We start from the raw sequence: 26,512 nt of genomic DNA on the forward strand, positions 1-26,512 counted from the left end.
CCCATTGTGAATTAGCATCTATATATCAGAAAACGTTTGCCTTTGGGTTTTTGGGATTGGTTTATTTAGCTTAGCATGATATTCTTCAGCTCCATCTATGTACTGACTGGGGATATAGGTCAGTTGGTAGAGTGCTTGCCTAGCATGCACAAGGCCCTGGGTTCAATCCCCCGCACCACCAAAAAAAGTCGTCTTTTTAAAAATTATTATTATTATTATTTCCTTTAAGTCATTGTTCATTTAAATGTTGGAGCAATACAAAGATATTATTTTTCTTATCCTGTTCCACTTTTCACTCCATGGGTAATTAATTACAAAATTTAATATTATAGACTTTTTTTTTTTTTTGACTATTTTTAGTTGTAGATGGACACATTATTTTTATTTTATTTATTTTTATGTGGTGCTGAGGATTAAACCCAGTGCCCCACATATGCCAGACAAGCATTCCATCACTGAGCCACAACCCCAGCCCTCTAGACTTTTTCTTATGTAGTCATATAGATATAATTCATTTAAATGTTCATACTTAAATAGTGAGATCATATATTCTGTGCTATAATTTTTTTTCATCTAATAATATATCCTGGACATCATTCTAGAGGAGTATATTTAAAGCAACCTTATTTTCTCTATATAACATTCCATAGAATGCCCATACCATAATTTATTAAATGATCTTCTACTGGTCATACTTAGGTTTTCTTCCACTAGTCAGATCCAGTGTTTTGGAGTACAGATAGTGTCACTATACCCTTTTAGTAGTTTACTCCTTAGTCATAATTTTGCTTCCCATGATTTTAGCTATCTAACTGCAGTCAGAAAATATTAAATGGAAAATTGCAGAAATAAACCATAATTCTTTTGAGCTGTTCTGAATAGCCTGGTCAAACCTTACATCCTCTCCATTCCACCCAGGATGTGAATCATCTGTCAAGGGTATCCACACTGTATATATTACCTACTTGTTATCACTTAGTAACTAACTGGGTTATCAGATCAACTGTCATGGTAAAACAGTGCTTCTGTTCAATTTTAACCTTTATTTTACTTGATAATGCCCCCTCAATGTAAAAGAGTACCAATGCTGACAATTTTGACAATTTCAGTTTCAGAGAGAAACCATAAACTACTTGCTTTAAGTAGCAAGATGAAAGCTCTCTAGATAATAAGGGAAAAAAGTCCATATGTGGATGTTGCTAAGATCTATGATAAGAACAGATATTCTATTCATGAAGTTATGAAAAGGGAAAAGAAATTTGTGCTGACTTTGCTGTCATATCTCACACAACAGTGGTCACAGTATGTGATAAGTGCTTGGTTAAGGTGAAAAGGACATTAAATTTGTGTATGTATACATGGGGGAAACATAGTAGGTCTGTTTAACTATGTACTTCATGTTCAGACATTTAGAAAAAAATGCAAACAAATTCATGCTTTGTTCATTGGTTTCATCAGCAACCTCAGGCATCCACTGGAGCCTTGAAATGTTTTCTCTGTAGATAAAAAGGATTACAGTATATCAGTATTTTTGCACAAAGGTGACATTGTTTGGTTAAGATTGTACCCTGGAACCAGAATTTTGGTTTACAGGGTATGCCCATATGAAATGTTTGGATTAATTTCTAGAAGTCCATATTGATAAGTATTCTACAGCACAGGTCATTTTTTAAAAAGATTTATAATTTTTTGCCAATTTGTAGGTCAGAAAAGTACACTAACATATTTGACTGTAAGTACATTCATAACCTCTTTATGGTACAATTAAAAGGCAGACAAGAGACTGGGTGAAAATGTTTGCAGCATAGTTGTTTTTATGGTTTGAGAGTATAATTTGTCCCAGGATGAACTGCAGTTTCTCCTTGAAACTTTTGCTATATATGAGGAGGTCCAATAAAATTGATATCTTAGTAGTCTGGATCCAGTGCAACAATTCTTTGATTTTTAAAAAGTAAGTATAAATCCAGATGTGGTTTTTATGGTTATGTTCCCTCCCCAATGCAGTGAAAATAGCTTTTTTGTGGTAAATCACTTAGAATTCCACCATTATTTGATAACAGCTAGTGACTGTGCTTTCATGCATTTCTGTATGCATTATTTAATTTTTGCACAAAAAGATCATTTTACATGCTTTTATTATGGATACTACTCCAAACTCCCTAACCCTTCTAGGAAACTCTTATTAACTTAGGTTTGTGCCTTTCTGTAATTTTCTTTTTAAGTTCCTGTGGCCCTGCATACACATATATACACATATGCAGGAGATGTCTTTGCCAGTTATGTTTTTTAAAAATGGAATGATGCACTTTATTGTATTTAATGTTTAATTAAATAGTGGCTCATTTGACTCCAGTTGCCTCTGTAATATTCCATAGAGTAGCTATATTAGAGTTCACTTATTAATTTTTTATGGACAGTTACTTTGTTTCCAGTTTCTTATGTTTTTTGGTACTGGGGATTGAATCCAGGTGTGCTTTACCACTGAGCTACATCCCCAATCTTTTTTATTTTTTTATTTTCAGACAGGGTTTGAGGGTGTCCTTGAATTTGTGATCCTCTTGCTTTAGCCTTACAAATAGCTGAGATTACAGGTATGAAGCACCACTCCTGGCCTGCTGCCAAAGATGGAGAAGGTATGAGGGATTAGTAGGGACACTTAGATCCTGGGAAATTCAGAGTGGAAAACTTACTTGTATCTTGAGAAACACAGTATTTATCATCAGAATAAACATTCAGAACTTCTAACAAGTGTGGAAAACAAAAATGAACTTGGTAGCACAAACAGGGAAAAGTATAATAAATGATAAGTATTGAAGGAATAAAATTAGCTATTTCATAAAATTGGTTTAAATTCATTCTTAAAGATTAAAGTTGTTTACACTCCAAAAAGAATGAAAAAATTATAAAGGAAACTAATAGAAAGTAATGTTAAATAACAAAGCAATGAAATCTTTTTTGAAAACCAAATATAAACTTGGTTACCTGTTATTCCTACTATTATTTAACATTATGTGAATGCTTTAATGTAATTTTAAAAAGCTATGCAAGGGGGCTGGGGATGTGGCTCAAGTGGTAGCACGCTCGTCTGGCATGCGTGCGGCCCGGGTTTGATCCTCAGCACCACATACCAACAAAGATGTTGTGTCTGCCAATAACTAAAAAAATAAATAAATAAATAAATATGTTTAAAAAAAAAAAAAAAGACTTCTAAAAAGCTATGCAAGAGAATTTTGTGAAAAGGGGGATTTACCTTACCACATTTTAGAGCCTAATAATATGTCAGCAATTATAGGAATAGAAAAATACATGAGAATACAATACAGATTAGGAAGTTGGTGTATGACAACATAGTGTTCAATTCAGTGGGAGAAGTTTAAGATAAAAGGATTTGGGTGTGATCTGTCCAAAGAATAAATAAAAATAGGGCCCCCTTCCTCCACTTTATAACACGTACAGAACTGTTTTTTGGATTGATTAAAGATGAAAATACTGGCACTCTTGCTAGGTATACTCTGAGGTACTGTAAAAATGACCTTGAGAACTGAAACTACAAAGTGATCTTAATTTTATCAATTGGAAATTTTATGATTTTATTATGACTTAACATTTTATCAAACTATTAAAACTTTCTTACCACTGGTATAAATGTACAGAGAAATGAGGAAAAACAGTAAATTATGCACTGAAAATACACAAAAATTATAAAATAATACATTGCTTAATATTTAAAATTATTTGGTTATTCTTCTTTGTGTAGTTCTGGGGATGAAACCCAGAACCTTACACACGCTAGGCAAGCACTTTGCACTGAGCTATACCCCCAGCCCTAAAATTATTTAAAATATAGAAAAATTGAAAATTAAAGCATACTATCTCATAAAGAATTTATGAAGAGTAGTTTCAGTGGTGTTGCCTTCTCATGTAATTTAAAATACAGAGCAAGAATTTCTTCCATTGTTTTCAAAATTATATTCTTTTCTAAGTTTATATTAATGCCCAACGTTTTATAATTTGGATTTCCAATTTTATGAAATTGCTTTAATGTGAAGATATTACCTCTGGGACATCTTCATTCTGTCACAACCACTTTCCACTTTCACTTCCAGCATTGTCATTTTTTTTTCTTTGCTTTACTTTCATCCTTGATAGCTAATTCTTTGTTTGATTTTATCCATTTTTGTAAAATGTCATGCGGATTTATCTCTGGGAGACAGAAAGACAACACAGTTACACAGTTTGCTATGTGTTTGTGCACCAAGTTAAGAAATCAGTGACCAGTCACTGAGAGACTTTGAAAGAAAAGATGTGATTACAAATTTATTTCTAATTTTGAAGAGTAATGTTATTCCATCTTCAGTTTGGTTTTGTGCTAGAGTTAAAGGGGTTTTCAGGTTATTTCTATTTTAAGAATATTTTAAATATCTTTATAATAGGTAATTCTTACTTGTTAATTTTTCCTGAAGAAGTAAAATGATTTGAACTATTGCTCTTTTAAGCAATGTCTAATATATATTGATCAGTATTTTTTTCATTGATTTAAAATTCACTATATAAATTGGAGGAGTTAAATCGGAGAGAACATTCAGGCAGCCAGAGATTTATGTCCTAAATGACACTACTCTGCTTAAAATTTCAATCTTTTATTCATTTATTTTTTTTGATACCGGGGATTGAACCTGTCAGGGGCACTTGACTGCTGAGCCACATCCCCAGCCCTATTTTGTATTTCATTTAGAGACGGCGTCTCATTGAGTTGCTTAGTGCCTTGTGGTTGCTGAGGCTGGCTTTGAACTCTTGATTCTCCTGTCTCAGTCTCCTGAACTGCTGAGATTACAGGCATGCACTCTGCACCTGGCTTAAAATTTCAATCTTAACCAAAACATTGCATGTTTAACCATGTGCTTCGTGTTCAGACATTTTGAAAAAATGCTGACAGAAATCCTTGTTTTGTTCATTGTGTTGAAACAGATTTGTGTGTGTGTTTAAAGCAATAGCAGGAATGATAGTATAAACTTATAGATGCATAAATTTGCATCTATAAAATTCCCTATCATACTTGCTTTAGCTGCACCCTACACATATTGATATGTTGTGTTTTACTATAGTTTGGGTCTGTGTATTCTCTGATTTATAATTTCTTAAATCTATGACTTAGAAGTACTTTTTAAGATTTTCAAGTTTGTGGTTTTCTTTGTAGGGATATTTATTCTTTTGTTAATAGTGTCTAGCTTTATTGCATTGCATTCAGAGACTGTGAAATAATTGTTATTTCTTGTGACTACGTGGCCTCCTAGTTTGTGGTCAGTTTTTATAAATTTTTGTATTTGTAAAGAATGTAGGTTTCTTTAGACTTTCCTTTTTTTTCTTAGCTTAATTTTTTGATGATCAGTTTCATCTTATAGAAATTTCTCCTAAATCCATCACATATGCTGTAGTAATAATTCTTTGGACCCATTGCACAGCTACTACTAGCGGGGGAGGAGTATCTTACTTCCTTACCTCTCTTTCATGTTAATTTTCTGGATATCATTTTCATAACTTTCCTGGATTATTCCCTCGTTTTGATGAAATTTCTCCTTGAGTAGCATCCTGGAGGATGGGGGATATTCTTAGAAAGTTAAATTGTTGCAACTTGAATGTCTGAAAATGACTTTTCTGTCTTGGTACTTATAATTGTTAGATAGAAATAATTTCTTTTCAGTTTTTAATGCAGTGCTTTATTTTCCTTTTGCTTCAGTGTAGCCATTGGGAAGGTGCCATTAACTCCCTGCCAAACTTACTTTGATAATTTTCTTTGTCCTTGAGCTCTGACATTTTCTGAAAAAGTGTTTTGGCACAGTTCTAGTTTGAGTAATTGATGAACACACAGTGGGTATTGTCATTCTTAAAATTGATGTCCTTATGGTCTAACTTGAACATTGTGAATTAATTATTTAATTCTTCCCCTCTGTTTTGACATCTTGAAACTCCTGTCATTAATTGTGGAAGTTCTAGTATTCTCCAAATCTTTTTCTTTTTTTCCTATCACTTTTACTTTACTTTCTTGGGAAATTTCCTCAGTTTACCTTCCAGCTCTCTTAATTGAAATTTTCATTATTATGTTTTTAATTTTCTCTAGTTTTTTTTCCTATAAATATTCCTTTATGATGTGTAATATGCTCTCTGGGTGTAATCTGCTCTCTCATCTCTCTGAGGATATTGATAGTTTCTTGCAATTTTGTCAGTCTATACTCACTCCAAGTTGCATTTTTCCCATTTGTTTGGATCTCTTTCACGTGCCAGAAGCTTTCCTCAAATGTCTAGTGGTCTTTAGATGTCCACTACTGAAGGTATACCATTAAAGAACCGATTGAAAGCTCCAAGACCATATGTGGAGTTTGTTGTGCTCTTCACCATAATGGGATCTATCTGGTAGTCAAGGCCTGGTGTCAGAATCTAGGTTTTTTTTCTCTCTGAGTTTGAGCTCCTACCTGAGGAGTAATCATATTTTCGCAATGAGTTCGAAAACAGGAGTTGAAAGGGAGATGGCTCTGTGGTTCATATGTAAAGTTGACTTAATGCCTGGAAAATAAAAAGATAGTCCCCTCAACTGTGCCCACAACACCTCTTTAAAAACTCCTGTGCTTGGGGTGTAGAGTAGTAGTAGGTGCCTAGTTTAGATCTCTGAGCTATGAAGAGTACAAACCTGGACATAACTGCTTAAACATACTTGAAACCAATATTCTCATTTTTAGCATCACCTTCACCCCCATTTCCAGAGGCACCTACTCCTAAAACCTGAGCTCTTTGGTGATTCTTCAGAGTTAGTTTAGTTTTGTTTTGAAACCTAAAACCTATATAGAAATCACTTTTCTTGGAGTGCCAATCTTACATTTGCTTTCCAGACATTTTTTTTTTTTGGTGAGGGGTCAGGGTGTTGATGGGAATTGTGAACCCAGGGCTTTGCACATACTAAGCATGTACTCTACCACCGAACTACTACTGTACTCCTAGCTCTTGCTTTCTAATTTTTGAAATATTGTATCTCTTTACTCCATTCCTGTTTTCTTATGTCTTGTGGGTTTATGCTACTTTAATAATTACCATAGTTTTAGTGAGGTTTGGGGAGAGCGTGGTACAAAATGTATGTCCACTATACCATTTTTATGTAAAACTTTAAATAAAATTTTATAACTTACATATCCATCAAATTCTCAGGGTTCAAAAGGTCAAAACCATAAAACTTTATTTCCTTTCTTTTAGTTGTGTACACATGAGTTTTACAAAAGTTACATGATGCGTGGTGTTGCAAAAGATTAAGCACAAAAATCCCACTCATTTTTTATTTTATTTTATTTTTTTTTAAGGGAACACTTTTTTATTTTATTTTTTGGTACCAAGGATTGAACTCATGGTTGCTTAACCACTGAGCCACACATCCCTAGCCCTTTTTATTTTTTATTTTGAGACAGGGTCTTGCTAAGTTGCTGAGGCTGGCTTTGAACTTTAAAATGCTTCTGCCTCAGCCTCCTGAGCCACTGGGATTGATTTACGGATGTGCACCATCATGTCAGGCAGGAAACACATTTTTTACTTAAAAATACTTTTTTGTATGTGTTAACATGATGGGTTTATTATTTTATATCCATTTGTATGAAGTATTCATTTTTATTTTGAATATGGTGAGAATCAGTAGTTATAAATGACATAAACAAAAGCTCTGTGAGATCCTCAGTAAAGAGTAGTCATGAGATCAAAATATTTGTAAACCTATATATATTCTCGAGAATTCTAGATATAGTTGTAGCATGAGTACAAAACTATAAACATATCCAATGCTTTATTAGTCTTACTTTACATAGGACAATAATGTAATTTAATCCTCATGATCATTAAATTAAATACCTCTGTGGTCTTCTCATAATCCTTGGGGGAACTAAAGGAAGCTACTGAAAGTTAATCCATGCTATCTTCACCCCCAGAGACAATATGTTTTAGTCTTTGCTGATATAAATAATGAGAAGTTAACTTAAGAGCCAAAGTGTTGTAGTACTCCCCCCAAAATAAATTTTTTGGACATGTTTATAGTNATGTAGGTTGTAGCATGAGTATAGCACTATAAACATGTCCAATGCTTTATTAGAACAGTTCCATGACCACAGGGCTCCCTTATGTAATTCTTTTATAATTCTACTCATCCCCTCAGAAAATGGGCAAAAGACATGAACCCAGACATTTCAATGAAAAAGAGAGATGACAAATAACATCATGAAAAGATGCCCAACATCAATATTAAGGAAATACAAAATAAAACCACTGTATCCATCACATACCCATCAGTAATGGTTAAAATTAAAAAAAAAAAAATAGCAGGGCTGGGGATGTGGCTCAAGCGGTAGCGCGCTCGCCTGGCATGCGTGCGGCCCGGGTTCGATCCTCAGCACCACATACAAACAAAGATGTTGTGTCCGCCGATAACTAAAAAAAAAAATAAATATTAAAAAATTCTCTCTCTCTCTCTCTCTCTCTCTCTCTCTCTCTTTAAAAAAAAAAAATAGTGATAATACCAAATACTTTCAAGGATATGGAGAAAACTGAATCACATGTTGCTGGTGGACATGTTAAACCGAACTGCTACTCTAGAAAATAGTTTGTCAGTCTCTTTGGAAACTAGACACATACTTACTATATAACCCAGCAGTCTATTGGGCATTGATTTCAGAGAGGTGAAAATGTATGTCAACTCAAAAATCTGTAAAAGAATGCTCATACTAGCCTTTTCATAATAACATGGAAACAGCCTAAGTGTCTGCCGGGAGGGAAGTGGTTAAATGAAATTTAGTAAAAGAAACAAACTACTGACATGAACAACTTAGATCTCAAGGGAATTGTGCTGAAAAAAATGACACACTGTATGATCCCATTTATGCGGCACTGTTAAAATAAAATTTTGAGAGAGATGAGGAACAGATTAGTATTGCCAGAGGTGAGGAACAAGGAGAGGGAATGAGTAGAATTATATAAGGGAGCCCTGTGATCAAAAACTGTTCTATATCTTGATTGTGGTGGTAGTTAAAGGAGTCTGCACATCTGGTGAAACTGCATAGAGCTATACACAGACACACAAACACAGACACACACAAGTAAGTATATGTAAAACTGGTGACACCTGAATAAGTTGTAGGAAGTGTATTAATGTCACTGTCCTGGTATTGATTTTTGTTAGTTATTTAAGATGCTATCACTGGGGAAAACTAAACGAAATAGTTCTAGAAGCTCTCTGTTCTTTTTTTTTTTTTCCCCCAACTTCTTTTGAATCTATACTTATATCAAAATAAAAAGTTTTTCTTTAAATAAAAAAAAACCTCAAAGTGTGCATTTTTGTTTCCAAATGGGTAAAAATTGGCTCTTAGGGAGCAAGACTTCAGATATAAAATGGATGTTGCCCATAAACAGATATACAGATTTGTCTTTGTATCATTGGGAATGGAAACAATTAGGGGGGGAAAGTCAATGTCCTTATGAGAGGAAAATAATGAAAAAGAGGTTGAACAAACCACTATGCTAGGCATAAAACACCATCTTTAAACCTCCCTTTTGCTTGTATAATAGGTGTGGTGCTTTGGTTCCTCCTTCACTTAATAGAATTCTGATTTTATTCTCACATTTTCTTTCCTTCACATGGCTGTGCACTTTGGAGAATCAGGCCCTAGGCAACATCCAGCCTTGTAGAGTTAGATTCTGATTTGCTTTAAATTCAGTCATGGGATTTCATTATGACTGAGTAATTTTCTTTCCTTTTGGTTCTGGGAGTCAAACTCATGCCTTTGCTCATTGGTAAGCATACTTTCTGCCACCAAGCTACACTCCCAGACCACGACTGAGTGATTTTTTTTACATACATGTGTGATGCACTACTGGCCAGTGAGATCGGAAGGTAACCTATTGATTGGAATTGGGTTTGGGATTTCTTATTCCTAAAAACCAGAGTCACCTGTAGAGATAGTCTTTTCTCTAGTTATTGCCGAGTTTGGTTAAGAAGCCTGTTACACTTTCTTTGAGACCCAAAGTGTTATAGAGGAAAGGGAGAAGGTACCATGTAATGGTAGCAGATTGAAGAGATTGGTGGGTTCTTGAAGGTATTATTAAGCTACTAAACTAACCATCCTGGAATAATTTCTCTTAATTTCTTATGTGAGAAATCTTTTTTATTATTTTTCTGCTGTGAGTTGGATTTTCTTCCTTTCAAGCAAAAGTCTAACCAATAAAGCAGTCAAGTTTTTTGATTCTACTATAGTTAGCAAATTCAAAAATGGTGCTTACCTCACAAAATTGTGAGGAATAATTGAAATATTATGGGTGAAAGGCGGGTGAAAGGCACTTTGTAATTATAAAGTAACTTCATACATTTATATAGTTCAGTTACATTACCACAAATAGTGGTAAGTGGACAGAATGTTGCACAGCAAATGAGGCTGCCTGTCTTTGCTATTTACCTATTTATATTGTGCATGTCACTGTACCCTTTAATGACTGCACTGTCAAAGTTTTAAATTATTCATTAGTAGTAGTAGTAGTAGTAGTAGTAGTAGCAGCAGCAGCAGCAGCAGCAGCACTCATAGTAGTTAGGGATTGAACCCAGGATGCTTAACTGCTGAGCCATATCCCCAGCACCCCCTCCCACCTTTTTAAAATTTTGAGACAGGATCTCACTAAATTGCTTAGGGCCTTGCTGAATTGGTAAGGCTGGCTCAAACACAACAATCTTCCTGCCTTAGCCTCCTGAGTCACTGGCATTACAGGTGTGTGCCACACCCCCAGCTAATTATATGATTTTTAAATCTCTACTGACTCTGAAATGAATCTAATCATTCTTGGATTCTTGCCTGAAAGTCATGTACAGGTTAAGACAATAGAGTAGATACAAATTAGTAACTTTTTTTTTTTTTTAATTGAAGAAAGCACAATTTCTTAACCATTTGTGTGTTTTGGTACTATTTCACAGTGGTTCTATTGATCTTAGTGGCTTGAAAACAAGGGAAGCTCTACTGTCAATCTACTTACTTACACGAATGTCAACTCTCAAAGCTTTAAACTGATTATGGATATTCACTTTTTAACCTAAATTGGTAATTTGTTCTACATCTAGTAAGTATGAGTGCATCATCAGTTTTCTTTTTCACACTGTCTCCCAGCATCCTCTTCTTCTGTCATCTTCGTGTTTCTACATGACCTACAATTACCTACTTAAATGCTCTCTGTCTCACCAGTATCTGCTTCTCTCTCTTCCTTTATCTATAAAATGAGGTGAAAGAAGATAATTTTAAAAGTATTTTCTGGTTTTTGTATTCCATTACTTAACTACTTTTCTAATTTAATTCAGATTCTTAATTATTTATTGCTGCTGGGGCTTGAACCCAAGGCCTTATACATGCTAAGTATATACTCTACTACCGAGCTACACCCCTAGCTGCACAATTCATAGTTTTTTTTAAATTAAAAAATATATATATTCTTTTATTTTTGAGATGAATTTTCATTATGTTGCCCCAGACTGACCTTGAATTCCTGGGTTGTACAATCGTATTGCCTCAGCCTCCTTAGTATCTGGGACTAAAGGAATGCATCACTGTATCTAATTCTGAATTTTCCTTTTTTTTTTTTTTTTGTAGTTGTAGATGGACAGAATGCCTTTATTTTATTTGTTTGTTTTTCTGTTGTGCTAAGGATCGAACCCAGTTCCTCACACATGCAAGGCAAGTGCTCTGCCATAGCCCTAGCCTAATTCTGATATTTTTAATAAGTCCTATCAAGAAGTTTTTTTTGGGGGGGTGGGTTGTTTTGTTTTGTTGTTGTTTTTACTCTTGACATCAACAACAGAGTCTTGCACTATTTCTAACTTTGTAACACCAAAATTATTGTCTTACAATTCAATTCAGTTCCCACATTAACTTCCTGGTGTTAGCATTACCCCCCCCCCAATAGGCTTAGTTCTTTGCTCACTTCTTTCAGGGGCCACCCTTGTATCAGATTCTAATTGAAAGAATCAGGGCCTAAGGTTACTTGCATCTCTATTAGATGTGGCTACAAAGTTTGGAGTTCCTACTACCTCCTCTTAAGTTTTGATAGTTTGCTAGAATGACTCACAGAACTCAGAAAAATGCCATACTTACTATTGTAATTTATTATAAAGAATACAGATGCAGAGAGCCAGAGGTATAAGGGCAAGATCTGAAGGTCCCAAGTACAAAAGCCTTTGTGCCTCTGGAATTAGGGTATGTTACCCTTCTGGCACATGGATGTGATTGCCAGCTAAGAAGCTCCCTGAACCTGTTGTTTTGGGGGTTTATGTTGTTTTCATTACATAGGCATTGTTGATTTCAATCATAGTTCATTAGAGATTGAATTCGTTCCAGGCCCCTTCCCTGATAGTCCCAAGCTTCTAATCATGTCATGTTGGTGACCAGTTCCCATCTGAAGCTATCTGGGTGCTCCTGAGCCAAAAGCTATCTCATTAATATGTAAAAGACACTTTCGGGTTGGGTATAGGATATTGAACTCAGGGGCACTCAACCACTGAGGCACATCCCCAACCCTGTTTTGTCTTTTATTTAGAGACAAGGTCTCACTGAGTTGCTTAGCACCTCACCATTGCTGAATCTGGCTTTGAACTCATGATCCTCCTGCTTCAGCCTCCTGAGGCACTGGGATTACAGACGTGTGCCACTGCTCCCCACTAAAACACTCTTTATGACTCAGATTTCAAGGGTTTTAGGAGCTCTGTGCTAGGAACTGAAGATTAAAACCAAGGTTTTTTGGTTTTTTAATGCCATACCTTTATGTTTATGGCACAATCCTGAAAGACTGATAATGAATTTAACAGCCCCTAACATGGAATGGTTGCATCATTGCATTCTATATTTTCTTATATAGTCTTTTCTGGTTCATGTTGATTTTAACCAGGAACTAATTGTGCTAGTACAAGTTTCCATCTTCTAGCAGTCCATGACTTGCTGTCACTGTCATTTGAGTGAAATAATTGGTCAGAAAGATTGGAAAGTATAACCATTTCAGACGTGTGAGAAATATATTACTCTTTATTTGAGGGATTCTCAGAAAAAAGATGGAATTCTCTTGCAAATGTGAATGTGGATTGGCATGTGTAAAATACTGTTATGACTAATCAGGTATGAGTCTTTAATTTCTCTTTTCATAATGAAGCCTAAATCATCTTGGGAATAGGGTAGGCAGCCTCAAATAATTTTCCATATTTTCTATAGTGTCATTCATTCAAAATTACATTTTAGGAGCCTCTTACCTCCTTAAAGAATACTTCGAGAGTACCCCCTATACAGAAACACTGATTTTTTTTTTTTACTCCTCTAGGATCTAGATTCCTACCCTTCATTAAAAGTTTATAAAGATCACGATGGACACAACTGAAATACAGGTGATAATCAGAAACTATTTTGAAAATTTATACTCTAGTAAAATCTTGAAGACATCAACAAATTTCTAGAGACATATGACCTACCCAAATTGAATTAGGAGGACAAAGAAAATTTAAACAGATAGTTTCCAGCAATGAAATTGAAGATGCCGTCAACAACAAAGAGAAGCCCAGGACCAGACAGATTCTCAGCCAAGTTCTATAAGACCTTCAAAGAAGAATTAACACCAATACTTCTCAAATTATTCCATGAAACAGAAAAGGAGAGAACCCTTCCATACTCCTTCTATGAAGCTACTATCACCCTGATACCAAAACCAGACAAGGACATATTAAGGAAAGAAAACTGCAGACCAATATCCCTGATGAACATAGATGCAAAAATTCTCAATAAAATACTGGCAAATCACGTACAAAAACATATTAAAAAGATAGTGCACTACAATCAAGTGGGATTTATCCCAGGGGTGCAAGGTTGGTTCAACATAGGGAAATCAAGAAACGTAATTCATCACGTCAGCAAACTTAAGAATCACATGATTATCTCAAAGATGGAAAAAAAAAAAAACCCACACGTTTGATAATAGTATCCCTTCATGTTCAAAACACTAGAAAAACTAAGAATGGTAGCTATATCTCAACATTGTAAAAGCTATATATGCTAAGCCCAAGGCCAAAATCATTCTAAATGGAGAAAAATTGAAATCATACTCTCTAAAAACTGAAACAAGACAGGGATGCCCTCTTTCACCACTTCTATTCAACATAGTCCTTGAAACTTTAGCAAGAGCAATTAGAAGAAAAATTGTGCTCTATATGTGTAGTATGAATTGTAATGCATTCTGTTGGCATATGTAACAACTTAGAATTGAAATTGAAATATATAGGTGTGTATATATATGAAATAAACTAAGAAAGAAATTAAAAGAATATGAATAGGAAAAGAAGAACTCAAACTATCACTATTTGTCAATGACATGATTCTATGTTTAGAAGATTCAAAAAACTATTACACATGCCAATCAATATTTGCAAGAGAATTTCAACTTTTTTTCTAATCATCCCAACACCCATAAATCAATTGCATTTCTATTCATCAGTGATGAATCATCTGAAAGAGAAATTAGGAAAACTATCCCATTCACAATAGCCTCAAAAAAAAAAAAAAATGGGGAATCAATCTAACAAATGAAAGACCTCTCCATTGAAAACTACAGAATACTAAAAGAAATTGAAAATGACTTTAGAAGATGGAAAGAGCTCCCATGTTCTTGGATAGGCAAAATTAATATTGTCAAATGACCATATTACCAAAAGTGCTATACAGTATTAATCCCATTCTTATTAAGATTCTGACGATGTTCTTTATAGAAATAGAAAAGGCAGTCTGAAATTTATTTGGAAAAATAATAAGAGGCCCAGAATAGCTAGAGCAATCCACAGTGAGAAATGTAAATGAAGTAAGAGGCATCACAATATCAGACCTTAAATTATATTATACCACCAACGTAAATACAGTTATCTCAAATAAAGGCACTGTAAACATACATTGGAGAAAAGATAGCCTCTTTAACAAATGGTGCTGGGAAAACTGGAAATCCATATGTAACAAAATGAAATTAGACCCCTCTCACCCTGCACAAAAGTCAAAGTGGATCAGGGACCTAGGCATTAGACCAGAGACACTGTGCTTACTAGAAGAAAAAGTAGGCCCAATCTCCATCGTGTCAGCTTAGGAACCAAATTCCTCAACAAGACCCCTAAAGTCAAGAAGTAAAATCAGGAATCAAAAAACTGGATGATGGGCTGGGGATGTGGCTCAAGCAGTAGCGCGCTCGCCTGGCATGCGTGCACCCCGGGTCCTGCACCTCAGAGCGTTAATCTGCAAGATACATAAAGAACTCAAAAAACTGAACACCAAAAATAAAACACCAAATAACCCAATCAATAAATGGGCAACAGAACTGAACAGACACTTCACAGAAAAAGAAATACAAATGGTCAGCAAACATGAAAAAAATGCTCAATATCTCTACCAATTAGAGAAATACAAATTAAAACTACATTGAGATTTCATCTCTAGTCAGAATGGCAAAAAAAAGAATAAAAATAACAATAAATGTTGGTGAGAATGTGGGGGAAAAGGGTACATTTGTACAATGCTGGTGGAACTGCAAATTGGTGCAACCACTCTGGAAAGTAGTGAGGAGATTCCTCAAAAAAAAAAAAAAAGAAACAAAAACTTGGAATGGAGCCATCATTTGACCCAGTTATCCCAGTCCTCAGTTTATATACAGAGGACTTAAAATTGGCATACTATAGTGGTGCAGCCACTGCAATGTTTATAGCAGTTTAATTCACAATAGCTAAACTATGGGACCGACCTAGGTACCCTTCAACAGATGAATGGATAAAAAAAATGTGGTACATATACACGGTGGAGTATTATTCAGCCATAAAGAATAAAATTATGGAATTTACCAGTAAATGGATGGAACTGGAGAATATCATGCTAAGTAAAATAAACCAATCCCAATAAACCAAAGGCCTGATGTTCTCTCTGATATGCAAATGCTGACTCACATCTGGAGATGGGGGTGGAGGTTCACTGGATTTTACAGGGGGTAGTGTGGGTAACAGAGGTGAGATGGGAATAGGAAAGACAGTAGAATGAATTGGACATAACTTTCCTATATTCATATGTGAATACATGACCAGTGTAACTCTACATCATGTACAACCACAAACATAGGAAGTTATACTTCATGAATTTTTGATATGTCAAAATGCATTCTACTGTCATGTAAAATTAAAAACAAATAAAAGATTTTTTTTTTTTTTTTAAGTTTATGAAGGGTTTTACCTTCAGATTTCTGGGTATTTCTAATTTGGGTGAAGCTAGGGAACTTACCTCTGGTTCTTTTTGTCCCCATAAAGAATCTCTCTGATTGCTAGAGATGTTAAACACTTTTTCATATATTTGTTGGTCAATTGTATTTCTTCTTCTGTGAAGTGCTTTAGTTCCTTAGCCCATTTACTGATTGGGTTATTTGGGTTTTTTGTTTTGTTTTGTTTTGGTGTTTTTTGAGTTCTTTATATGTCCTAGAGATTAATGCTTTTTCAGGGATGCATGTGGTAAAGATTTTCTCCTAATCTGTAGGCTCTCTCCTCACGTTATTGTTTCCTTTGCTGAGAAGAAGCTTTTTTAATCCATCCCATTTATTGATTCTTGATTTTACTTCTTGCACTTAGGAGTCTTGTTAAGGAAGTCAGATCCTAGGCTGACATGGTGCAGATTTGGGGCCTATTTTTTTTTTTTTTTCCTATTAGGCGCAGGGTCTCTGTTTTAGTGCCTAAGTCTTTGATTAACTTTGAGTTGACTTTTGTGCAGGGTGAGAGAGAGAGGTTTAATTTCATTTGCTACATATGGATTTCCAGTTTTGTCAGCATCATTTGTTGAATAGACTATCTTTTCTCTGGTGAATGTTTTTGATACCCTTGTCTAGTATGAGATTACCATATTTATGTGGGTTCGTCTCTGTCCTCTATTCTGTACACACATACATTGCTGGTGGGACTGCAGATTGGTGTAAGCACTATGGAAAGCAGTATGGAGATTCCTCAGAAAACTGGGAATGGAACCACCATTTGACCCAGCTATCTCATTCCTTGGTTTATACCCGAAGAACTTAAAATCAGCATACTATAGTGACACAGTCACATTAATGTTTATAGCAGCTCAGTTCACAATAGCTAGACTATGGAACCAACCTAGGTGTCCCTCAGTACATGAATGGATAAAGAAAAATGTGGTATATAGACTCAGTGAAATATAACTCAGCTTTAAAGAAGAGTGAAATTATGGCCTTTGCCAGTAAATTGGAGTTGGAGAATATTATGCTAAGTGAAATAAGCCAATCCTACAAAACCAAAGGCCGAATGTTTTCTCTAATATGCGGATGCTAATTCACAATAAGGCAGGGGGGGCACTAGGGAAAAATAGCGTTACCTTTGATTAGGTAGAGGGAAGTGATGGGAGGGGGGAGGAAGGGATGTGGGGATAGGAAAGATAGTAGAATGAAACAGACATTATTACTATATATATTACTATATATATATGTATATATATGACTACATGACCAATATGATTCTGCAACATGTACACTCAGAAAAATGAGAAATTATGTCCCATCTAAGTATGATATATTAATGTGCATAAATGCATTCTACTGTCATGTGTAACTAATTAAAACAAATAAAATTTTTTTAAAAAACGTCTATTCTGTATGATGAAGGATTTGAATTTAGTGGAACTGTGAGGTAAGGTTGAAAATATAGCTCTGAAAGCAGAATGGTTTCCAGGCACAACTGTGAAAGATTTGTTTTTGTTTTTTCCTTATTCACTTCAACTTACCTGAAATTTTTGCTGTTGGAATTGGTTTTGGACCTAATTGAATGTCTCCTGTCCCATCCATCTCTACATCCCATACTGTGGCTATAGTTTTTCTGTCTTTTCTCTAATTATCCCGATTATCCATATTTGCCCTCACTTGTTAGGGTGAAAGAAAATGAGAGAAGATCAAGGTCTCTTCTGAGAAATTGAGCTGTTACTATGTTGCCCTTTTATTGACTAGATGTATCTATTCCTTTCTTCCTTACTCTGTCTGATCATTTGCTACTGCTATTTGGATGTTAGTAGAGAACACAAGGTATTGTCTTTTTTTGAGTGGTTGGATCATAGAATGTATTTCCCACCTTTTTTGCTTCTTTCATGCTTTTTATTTTAATAGCTACTTCTGTATGCTGGAGGATACAAACCTTCTGGATAAAAGCCCTTCAGGATATCCTGCCCTGCCCGCTGACCACCACATTTTTTAAAGGGAAGGATACCTGAATTTCCTTATGTGTGATTAAATGTGTTTTAAGCCCTGAAATATGAAGAGGACCAATTATAGCAATCTTATATTGTTTTTAAAAAATTTCATCTGAGTCCTATTTCATTTAACATAACTGGAGAACCTATTATATAGTTTTTAGTAACTCATGATTACTATGATCATGAGTTAATGATCATAAAAACTATGATCATAAAAACCTATTATATAGTTTTTAGTAACTCATGATCACAACTTTGAGAACCTGTGGGGGCAGGGGAGGACTAAGGATAGTGGTCAGAAGTAGAGGAGAGCTCCTGTTAAATCCCCAGTACTGCCAAAAACAAGTGAAAATTTGTTGTTTACTTTTTTTTTTTTTTTTAATGGACCAAAAAAGTAAATGTCTTCTTTGACCATTCGTGGTTGAATTGTTGTTAGGTATTGGATCTTCTACTCCCTGTACAAAAAGTAGAAAACAAATGTTCTTTTAAATTCTTCACTGTATGTCTGGTCAAATGTTGCTTGCCCAGGTGTCTTCTTTTTAAAATAAGTTAAATCTTAGCAATTCTGGGGTGAAAGGTGACATTTTGACTAGGGAAGAAAGTAGATGATAATGCTTGCACTGTTTAAAACTAGTGTTGATGAAATGAAGCTATTGCTGGAATTAACGCTAATCTTCTCTCCTACAGAGAACTGCTAGAAATATGACTAGTCTTTATTTCTTTTAATATTTAGTATAAACTATTTATTTTTATAAACTAAGAATGTTATTTTTAAAAATTTCTCAGGGAGGAAAGGAAAACAGTTGAGGAGTCAGTGTGTATTTTGATGTACATTTTAAATATTTTTTTATTGTTTTTTCTAAAACAGACACTCCTTGAATATGCAGAGAAATGGAAAACTTCAGAAGACCCCTTACCTTTATTGGAGGTATACACAGTGGCTATCCAAAGTTTTGTTAACGCCCGACCTTATCTTACCTCTGAATGTGAAAATGTAGCATTGGTTCTGGAACGCTTGGCATTGTGAGTAGACCTTTGCGTAAATAAAAAACTGTATTTAGCTTTTTTTTTTGTTTTAAATTAAAAACTTTATCAGATCTTATAATTCAATTTTAAATAGATTATCTATAGGGAGTCCACCGATAATATTAGAATTAGTGGTATTATTTCACTTTGAATTTTGATAATTATTAATTAATAATTATTTGTATCTTACCAACTTTTTGTTTTTTAGAAGCTGTGTTGAACTTTTATTGTGTCTACCTGTTGAGTTATCAGATAAACAGTGGGAACAATTTCAAACACTGGTACAGGTGAGAATATTTACCTATGAGATTTAATATGAGTATATTGTATGTCAGTTTTCCTTATTCTTAAAAAATTATTTGACTAAACTATAAAACATTTAGGTAATGACTGATATCAGTTGCTGCTTTTATTAACAGTGGTGTCTTGCATACAATACATGCTCAAAAAATGTTTGCCAAGTGAATATATCCATTTAGATAGACTGGTTGAATATTGCACAAATCTTTAAAATCAGATAATTAAGACTTTATCAAAGCAGTAAAGGAAGACAAAATAAAATGCCCTGATTTGGCTTTAGAACAGTTTGACTATTTGCCAGAAATGTGCACTGTGTTTTTAGGAATTTTGATATGTCTAATTTAATTCTTATGGAAACTTTGTGGGAATAGGTATATTTTCCCCATTTTAAAGGTGAAGAAACTGAGGCTCATACTCTAAAATGTTTTATCTGCTCCATATTTATACAGCTAATATCATAGTTGAACCAAGGTTCTTCATTCAAAGTCCATGCTTTTCCTTTTATATGTGAAAACACATGCTTTATTTCTCAGTGCCATTACTGCTTATGTATAGTACTACACGATTTAACATATAGTTTTTAGTAGTATTTTTAAGAGCATTAAATTTTATTTCAAGTACTAGATTGTGCTGACTATACTATTTTCAAGTAAATTTTGATTAATTGCTCAATTAAAAAGTATTTTCTTGCTAGCTGGTTTCAAAAGGTACAGTTTCCCTCCCTCCCTCTAGCCAAAGTTTTAAAAACATTTTTTGGCATTATTTTTTTTTGTAAGAAGTATATTTAAAAGGATTAGCCCTATATTTTGGAAGCTTGTGAAATAAGCTATGGAAATAAAATTTTCTATTTTAATATTAAAAGTCAAAATATACATCCAATGCAAGCTTCTTGAAGGTAGAAAGCTTAGTAACTTTGTTGAAATGATATTGTCTTGTCCTTTTGTCATACTGCAGCTAAATTTTTGATTATGCAATTTCTACTTTGGCATATTAGTAACTTGTGTCTTAGTTCCCAGGTGTTTATTTTCGGGTAAATAATTATTTCGTAACTTTTCCTCATTTGACATTCAGATGTATCCTACTACCAAGTTAATTAAAAAAAAAAAATTCATGCTACTAATTTTGTTTGCCAAATTAAGATAAACTTTTAAAACAAAAGTACTAGTTGATACTTTTTCATTTAGATTATAAGAAGGAAATCACGCGTGTGTGTGTGTGTGTGTGTGTGTGTGTGTGTGTGTGAGAGAGAGAGAGAGAGAGAGAGACAGACAGAGAGAGATATTCTGGGGATCAAATATGAGGCCTCACATGTTAGGCAAGTTCTCTACCACCATCTGTACCCCAGCCCCAGGAAATAAATGTTTTTAAAACCCTGTACCTTCAACTATTGCTCAAAGAAAATTCCTTAAAAAGTATTTGAACTTTGTTAAAATGAGAAGATTTTGAGGAATCATGTTTTTGTTTGAATATAACATGTAGTTTTAGGAATTTCCGTGACACTTTAAAGACTTGCTTAATAGCATTTATTTTATTTTCCCTGTGTTTTAATTGTTCAAATACTTCTTTATCCCACCAGAGGGTAAGCCCCATAAAGGCAGGAGCTATTTGCTCTCTTCACCAATACTTTGCTCATAGAATGTCTCAATAAATATTTTCTGAATGAATAAAAACAATTGGTCTTTGGTGGATTGAAGGATCTGCTGAGTGCATGAACACTTGGAAACAACTAGTAAGCAAGGTTCAGTATCATCTTTAATGTAAAATTGCCAAGGCTGTGTAATAAACAAATGAAAAATCATGGATTTAGTTATTTCCATAAGTTCCTTTTATGGTGTGTATATGTTGTGACTTACACCATGGTGCAGATCTTTCTATTAATAGTATAAAGAGTTTTTAGGGAAAACAGGATATAAAATATGTAATGTCTTTAATGCTGATAGTTTCCTTGAGAATAAACTTTACTTTTGGTTTAGATTTTGAAAAAAAAAAATTATGTGGGCTTCTTTCCATAAATATATTTATTTAAGTTATACAATTGATCTATTTCTTATCTTTGTAATTCATCTTTAAATGTCAGAAGTAACGGAATTTAGAACTTTGCAATGTGACATGAAATTTTTAAGATACGAGTCTTATTTTCCAAAAGTTTAGTATTATATTTAAAACCTGATAAGTTTGCTTTAAAAAAAAAAATCTGTTGTAATTCTTTGGATGTTTATTTAATATTTATAGGTAGCTCATGAAAAGCTGATGGAGAATGGCAGCTGTGAATTGCATTTTTTAACTACTCTAGCTCAAGAGACAGGGGTGTGGAAAAACCCGGTACTGTGCACTATTCTTTCCCAGGAACCATTGGATAAGGATAAAGGTAAATTTTCTAGAGAGAGAGAAAAAAAGAATTATAGATTAGAGAAAATAAGTAAAGTTGGTTGGATATAATTCATCTGAAGATATCCCCAAAAAGGTCCGTTAATTAAATTTCATCTGAGGTACTTTAGGCCTTTCACCTTTATTTTATTTGGGGGATGATGCATTTATAGGATTGTAGAATCTTAAAATAACAGACATATTGCAATTTTTTTCTCAGTGTCATTTCAACAGAGGGGTTGTTCCCTCTGTAACATCCTGACAGGTGGCATATGATAACTTATTTGACAGGTGGAGAAAGCAGAAATCAGGTAGTTAAATGATTTTCCTCAAAATATCGTAAAAAAACAGTGCTGGAATTCTCAAGTCTTATGTCTCTAAGATTAGTATTCATTCACAATTTATTACTCTTATTTTATCATGCATTGTTGTTGGATTCTAGCTAAGCTCAAACTGTTAGGCGTCCTATTGGAAGTAGATGGCTAAATTAACTTAAAATATACACACACGCTCACATGTACATACGTATATAATCAAATTGTATATATCATGAAGACAAAGCATAGTTGTCTTCTTGATACTTTTCTTGAGATTTAGAAAAATGTGCCCAGATTTCACCCTAACCTTTCTCAGGGTATTTGGAGAAATAAATAAGAAGAAATTAACACATCCAATGAAATAAACATGTATTTAACACTATCTGCTTCTACTGTTTATTTTTGCTGTTTTTCTTGTTGATTGATTGCAAACTCTACATAATTTTATGATGTGACTGGAAGTTATGAAGGCTATGAGAAGGGAGTGTTAAGCTAACTGCTTATGAACTCTTCTGGTACTTGGATATTTACCAAAAAATAACCCAGCCCATGTTCAAACTTTTCTTCAGGCATATTGTTCTTTCCCATCTTCCCTTTCTACCATTTTCTCAGTGCTTTCCCAATAGTTCTAGTAGTGTTACCCATTTCTTGATTCTCACTAGAACTTTAGCATTGTTAGCATTTCCTTCCTTCATAAGTATTCACAGATTTGCTCCAGTGTTTTTAAGACTTTGGAGAAATGGAAAAATCAATACTGATTATTTAAAATAACAATAATGATGATGATATTAAGAATCTTAGTTGGGTTTTTGTTTTGTTGTTGTTGTTAGTTTGGCGGGGGGTGCCATTGACATTTTAGATTTTATCCCTAAGAGATTAATACCAGTATGTTTTATTTCTAGCATTAAATTTTGCTTTCTAATCTTGTCAGCTTTTGGAAATGATGGGGTGTTATGTATTAATAGTATGTCGAATTACATTGTCTATTCCCTAACAGTTTGGAAAGTGCTTTTATGTGCATGGTTTAATTTAACCTTCACGATAATCCTGTGATAAAGTTAGGATCTTTATTGTCCCTTTTCTGTATTTTATGAGATAATAGAGGCTCAAAAAGGTTAGTTGTCTTTTTAGCATCACATTGTAGTGATGAGATGTGGAGCCAGGAATTAAAGTCAGATCCTCAGCTTCGCTCTTCTTCACTCTTCACCCTGACACACCTAGCCTAATAAAACAAAATTGCACCTAACCTAAATAATTTTTTCCATTATCAGTTTATAAATAACATTTTGCCAAATTCACATGTTATTACTAAAACAGGAAAAAGGAACTTTTACCTTATTAGATTAAAACTTTAAAAAAATTATTTGCTTTATTTCTTTGTTTTGATTGTACCTAACATCATATCTGTTAACAAATGTCTCTTCCTGTCTCTTTGATGCTTTTTTTCTTGATCTTCATATGACATAATTTGGATTGTAGAGCCAGGAGGAGTTTCTGCAAAGCAGGTGGATTATAGATAGCCAGATTCTAACAGAGCTCATAAAACAACCAGAGAGTGTTATTTGAGAGACTTTGCAACCATAATCTTTACTTGGTCCTCTGTTATTTAAAATGTTTCTTTTGTGAATAATCACATAAACCAGAAGTGTATTTTTATTTCTTTCCAGGAAAAATTGAAGGAATTAACTTTTTGTATCTACATACTAATTTATTTATGTTTTCAGATTTGGTGATACATGGTTGGGGTAACTTATAGCTCTTATATTCTATATCTAGCCCCTTGATTTAGCTGAACTCTAGCCTAAAACTAGATTCTAAATTAGAAGTTAAGAGCAAGACAAACACGGTGGCACATCCTATAATCCCAGTGATTAGGGAGACCAGAGCAGGAGAATCATGAGTTCAAAGTGAGTCTCAAAAACAGCAAGGCCCTAAGCAATTTAGTGAGACCCTGTCTCAAAATAAAAATCATAAAAAAGGCTGGGATGTGACTCAGTGGTTATACCCCTGGGTTCAGAGACTAATGAGTCTGCCTATAAAGGCTATGTTTATAATTTGTTACTAGTGAAACCTTTCACCTTTTTCTTTTCTTTTTTTGGTACCAGGGATTGAACTCAGGAACACTCAAATACTGAGCCACATCCCCCAGCCCTATTGTATTTATTTGGAGACAAGATCTCACTGAGTTTTTTATCATCTTGCTTTTGCTGAGTCTGGCTTTGACCTCCATCCTCCTGCCTCAGCCTCCTGAGCTGTTGGGATTACAGGCTTGCACCACTGTGCCCAGCTTCCTTTGAGGTTTAGATGTGGTATTTGAACATTGGATAATCTGCTTAATCCTGATTGTTTTAATTCAGTTTTTAAATTGATTAAATTTAGACCTGCTAAATTTCATATAAACCAAGAAAATTCTTTTTTATTTGGAAGAGCGCTAGTAGGTAGGACTCTAAATTAAAGATGTTGGTTGCACTTTGATGTTTTAGCATTCTAAAATGAGGTAACTAATAACTAAACCAAAATAAGTTAAGTAGATGGTTTTGAATATCAAAGAAAATTTTTGTTTACTTAACATATTGTGTGTTTGCATAGTTATAGTCTCTGGATTGGAAAGGTATTAACACTAGTTATTTACTACTTAGTTTTAACGCCTTTCTTAAAAAAGCATCATTGAAAAATAAAATCATTGATCACTTCTGGAGACTACCATCATATGGAACATACCTAGTCATCTTTTTTAATGTAGACTAAAAACCTTCCTGATGTGGCATGATTTTAAACCTACAGTCATGATTCTTTATTTTCAAGTACATTTTATGTTCATTACTCTCTTTAATGTGTAATTCTCAAAACTTACTCATATCTTAAGTGTGATTTGGTGAGCTTTAGGTCAGTGATACTATACTCACTCCCTTCATCCTATTTAAACTTAAGTTAGATTTACCTGAGATAAAGTTATCTTTTGGGGTAGCCATATCATTCTCACAACTCAAGGAGGTTACTAAAATCACACAAAATTCTTTTAAACAAATACTACTCTTAACTCATTATTTCTCATGTTTTTATGCTTTTTTTTTTATCTTTGGTACACAAGTTTTTTCTGTTAAAATTTCACTATATTTCATCCATTTTATCTCCCCAATTTGTCAAAATAGTTTTGAATCCTGTATTATGCAAGGTTTTTGTCCTTCCCAATTTCCTTTCATTGGCAGCTTTACTACCTTATACCCTATTGGCATCCAGGTCCATGATTATAACCATAAAAAGATCATACCTAGAAACAGAGTCTTAGATATTTAATATCTTACATTTTACGTTATTCTGTTTAATGTACTATACTGTATTTTTTAACACACAATAACCCAATATTGATATTTGTTAATTTAAGTCCATACTATCCATATTTTCTTAGGTTTTTTTTTTTTTTTTTTTTTTTTTTTTATATAATGTCCTTTTTCTGTTCCAGGATCCCAGCCAGGATTCCACATTACATTTAGTCGTCATATCTCCTTAGGCTCCTCTTGGCTGTGACAGTTTTTCAGACTTTCCTTGTTTTTGATGGCCTTGACAGTTTTGAGGAATACTGGTCAGGTATTTGTAGAGTGTCCCTCAGCTGGGATTTGTTTGTTGATAATTCTCATGATTAGACTGGGGTTTGGGGAAGAAAGATCACTGAGGTAAAGCACCATTGTATTCACATTATGTTAAGGGTACATGTTATCGACATGACTTATCCCCATTGGTGTGAACATTGACCACCTAGTGAGGTAGTTATGTCTCAGAATTCAGTAAAGTTACTCTCCCTCACTACCTTCCATGCTGTACCCTTTAAAGGAAGTTAGGATGTGCAGCCCACACTTAAAAGGTGGAAAGTTGTCTTTCATCTTTGTAAGGAGTGGTGTGTATCAAGACCAATAGGATTGCGAACAGATTTCACACACCCGCATAATTCATTCATTCATTCATTTATTTATAAGTAACAGTATGGAGTCATGGAAATTTATTTTATAGTTTGGTCATAATCCAGTACTACTTTATCATTCAAATTATTCCAGCTTTCCCCAAGGGGAACTCCTTTATGGGATCCTTCATCCATACTCTATTGTTATGGTTTGTGTTTTAACTACTTTTCAGCTTCCTGGCATTATAAGACCTTGCAGGCTCATCTTGCATATTTCTTGACCCACTTGTAGAACTGGC

At 34.1% G+C, this 26,512-nt stretch overlaps 1 protein-coding gene across 4 annotated transcripts in view; it reads left to right on the forward strand.

Annotated features, from left to right (window-relative positions):
* Positions 1 to 26,512, forward strand: part of Znf292 (zinc finger protein 292) — an 81,580-nt gene that overhangs the window by 25,175 nt on the left and 29,893 nt on the right. For 2 of the 4 annotated variants that reach the window (XM_048805748.1, XM_015499156.2), the window contains exons 3-5: positions 19,174 to 19,328; positions 19,540 to 19,618; positions 21,864 to 21,999. In XM_048805748.1, the coding sequence (XP_048661705.1) occupies positions 19,174 to 19,328; positions 19,540 to 19,618; positions 21,864 to 21,999 (370 nt within the window). Of the gene's footprint in view, positions 1 to 13,365; positions 13,430 to 19,173; positions 19,329 to 19,539; positions 19,619 to 21,863; positions 22,000 to 26,512 lie in introns of those variants that run through there. The other 2 variants (XM_048805799.1, XM_048805863.1) reach the window with 2 other exon arrangements.

The sequence above is a fragment of the Marmota marmota genome, unplaced genomic scaffold, assembly GCF_001458135.2.
Source record: "Marmota marmota marmota unplaced genomic scaffold, marMar, whole genome shotgun sequence".
Classification (NCBI taxonomy): domain Eukaryota; kingdom Metazoa; phylum Chordata; class Mammalia; order Rodentia; family Sciuridae; genus Marmota; species Marmota marmota.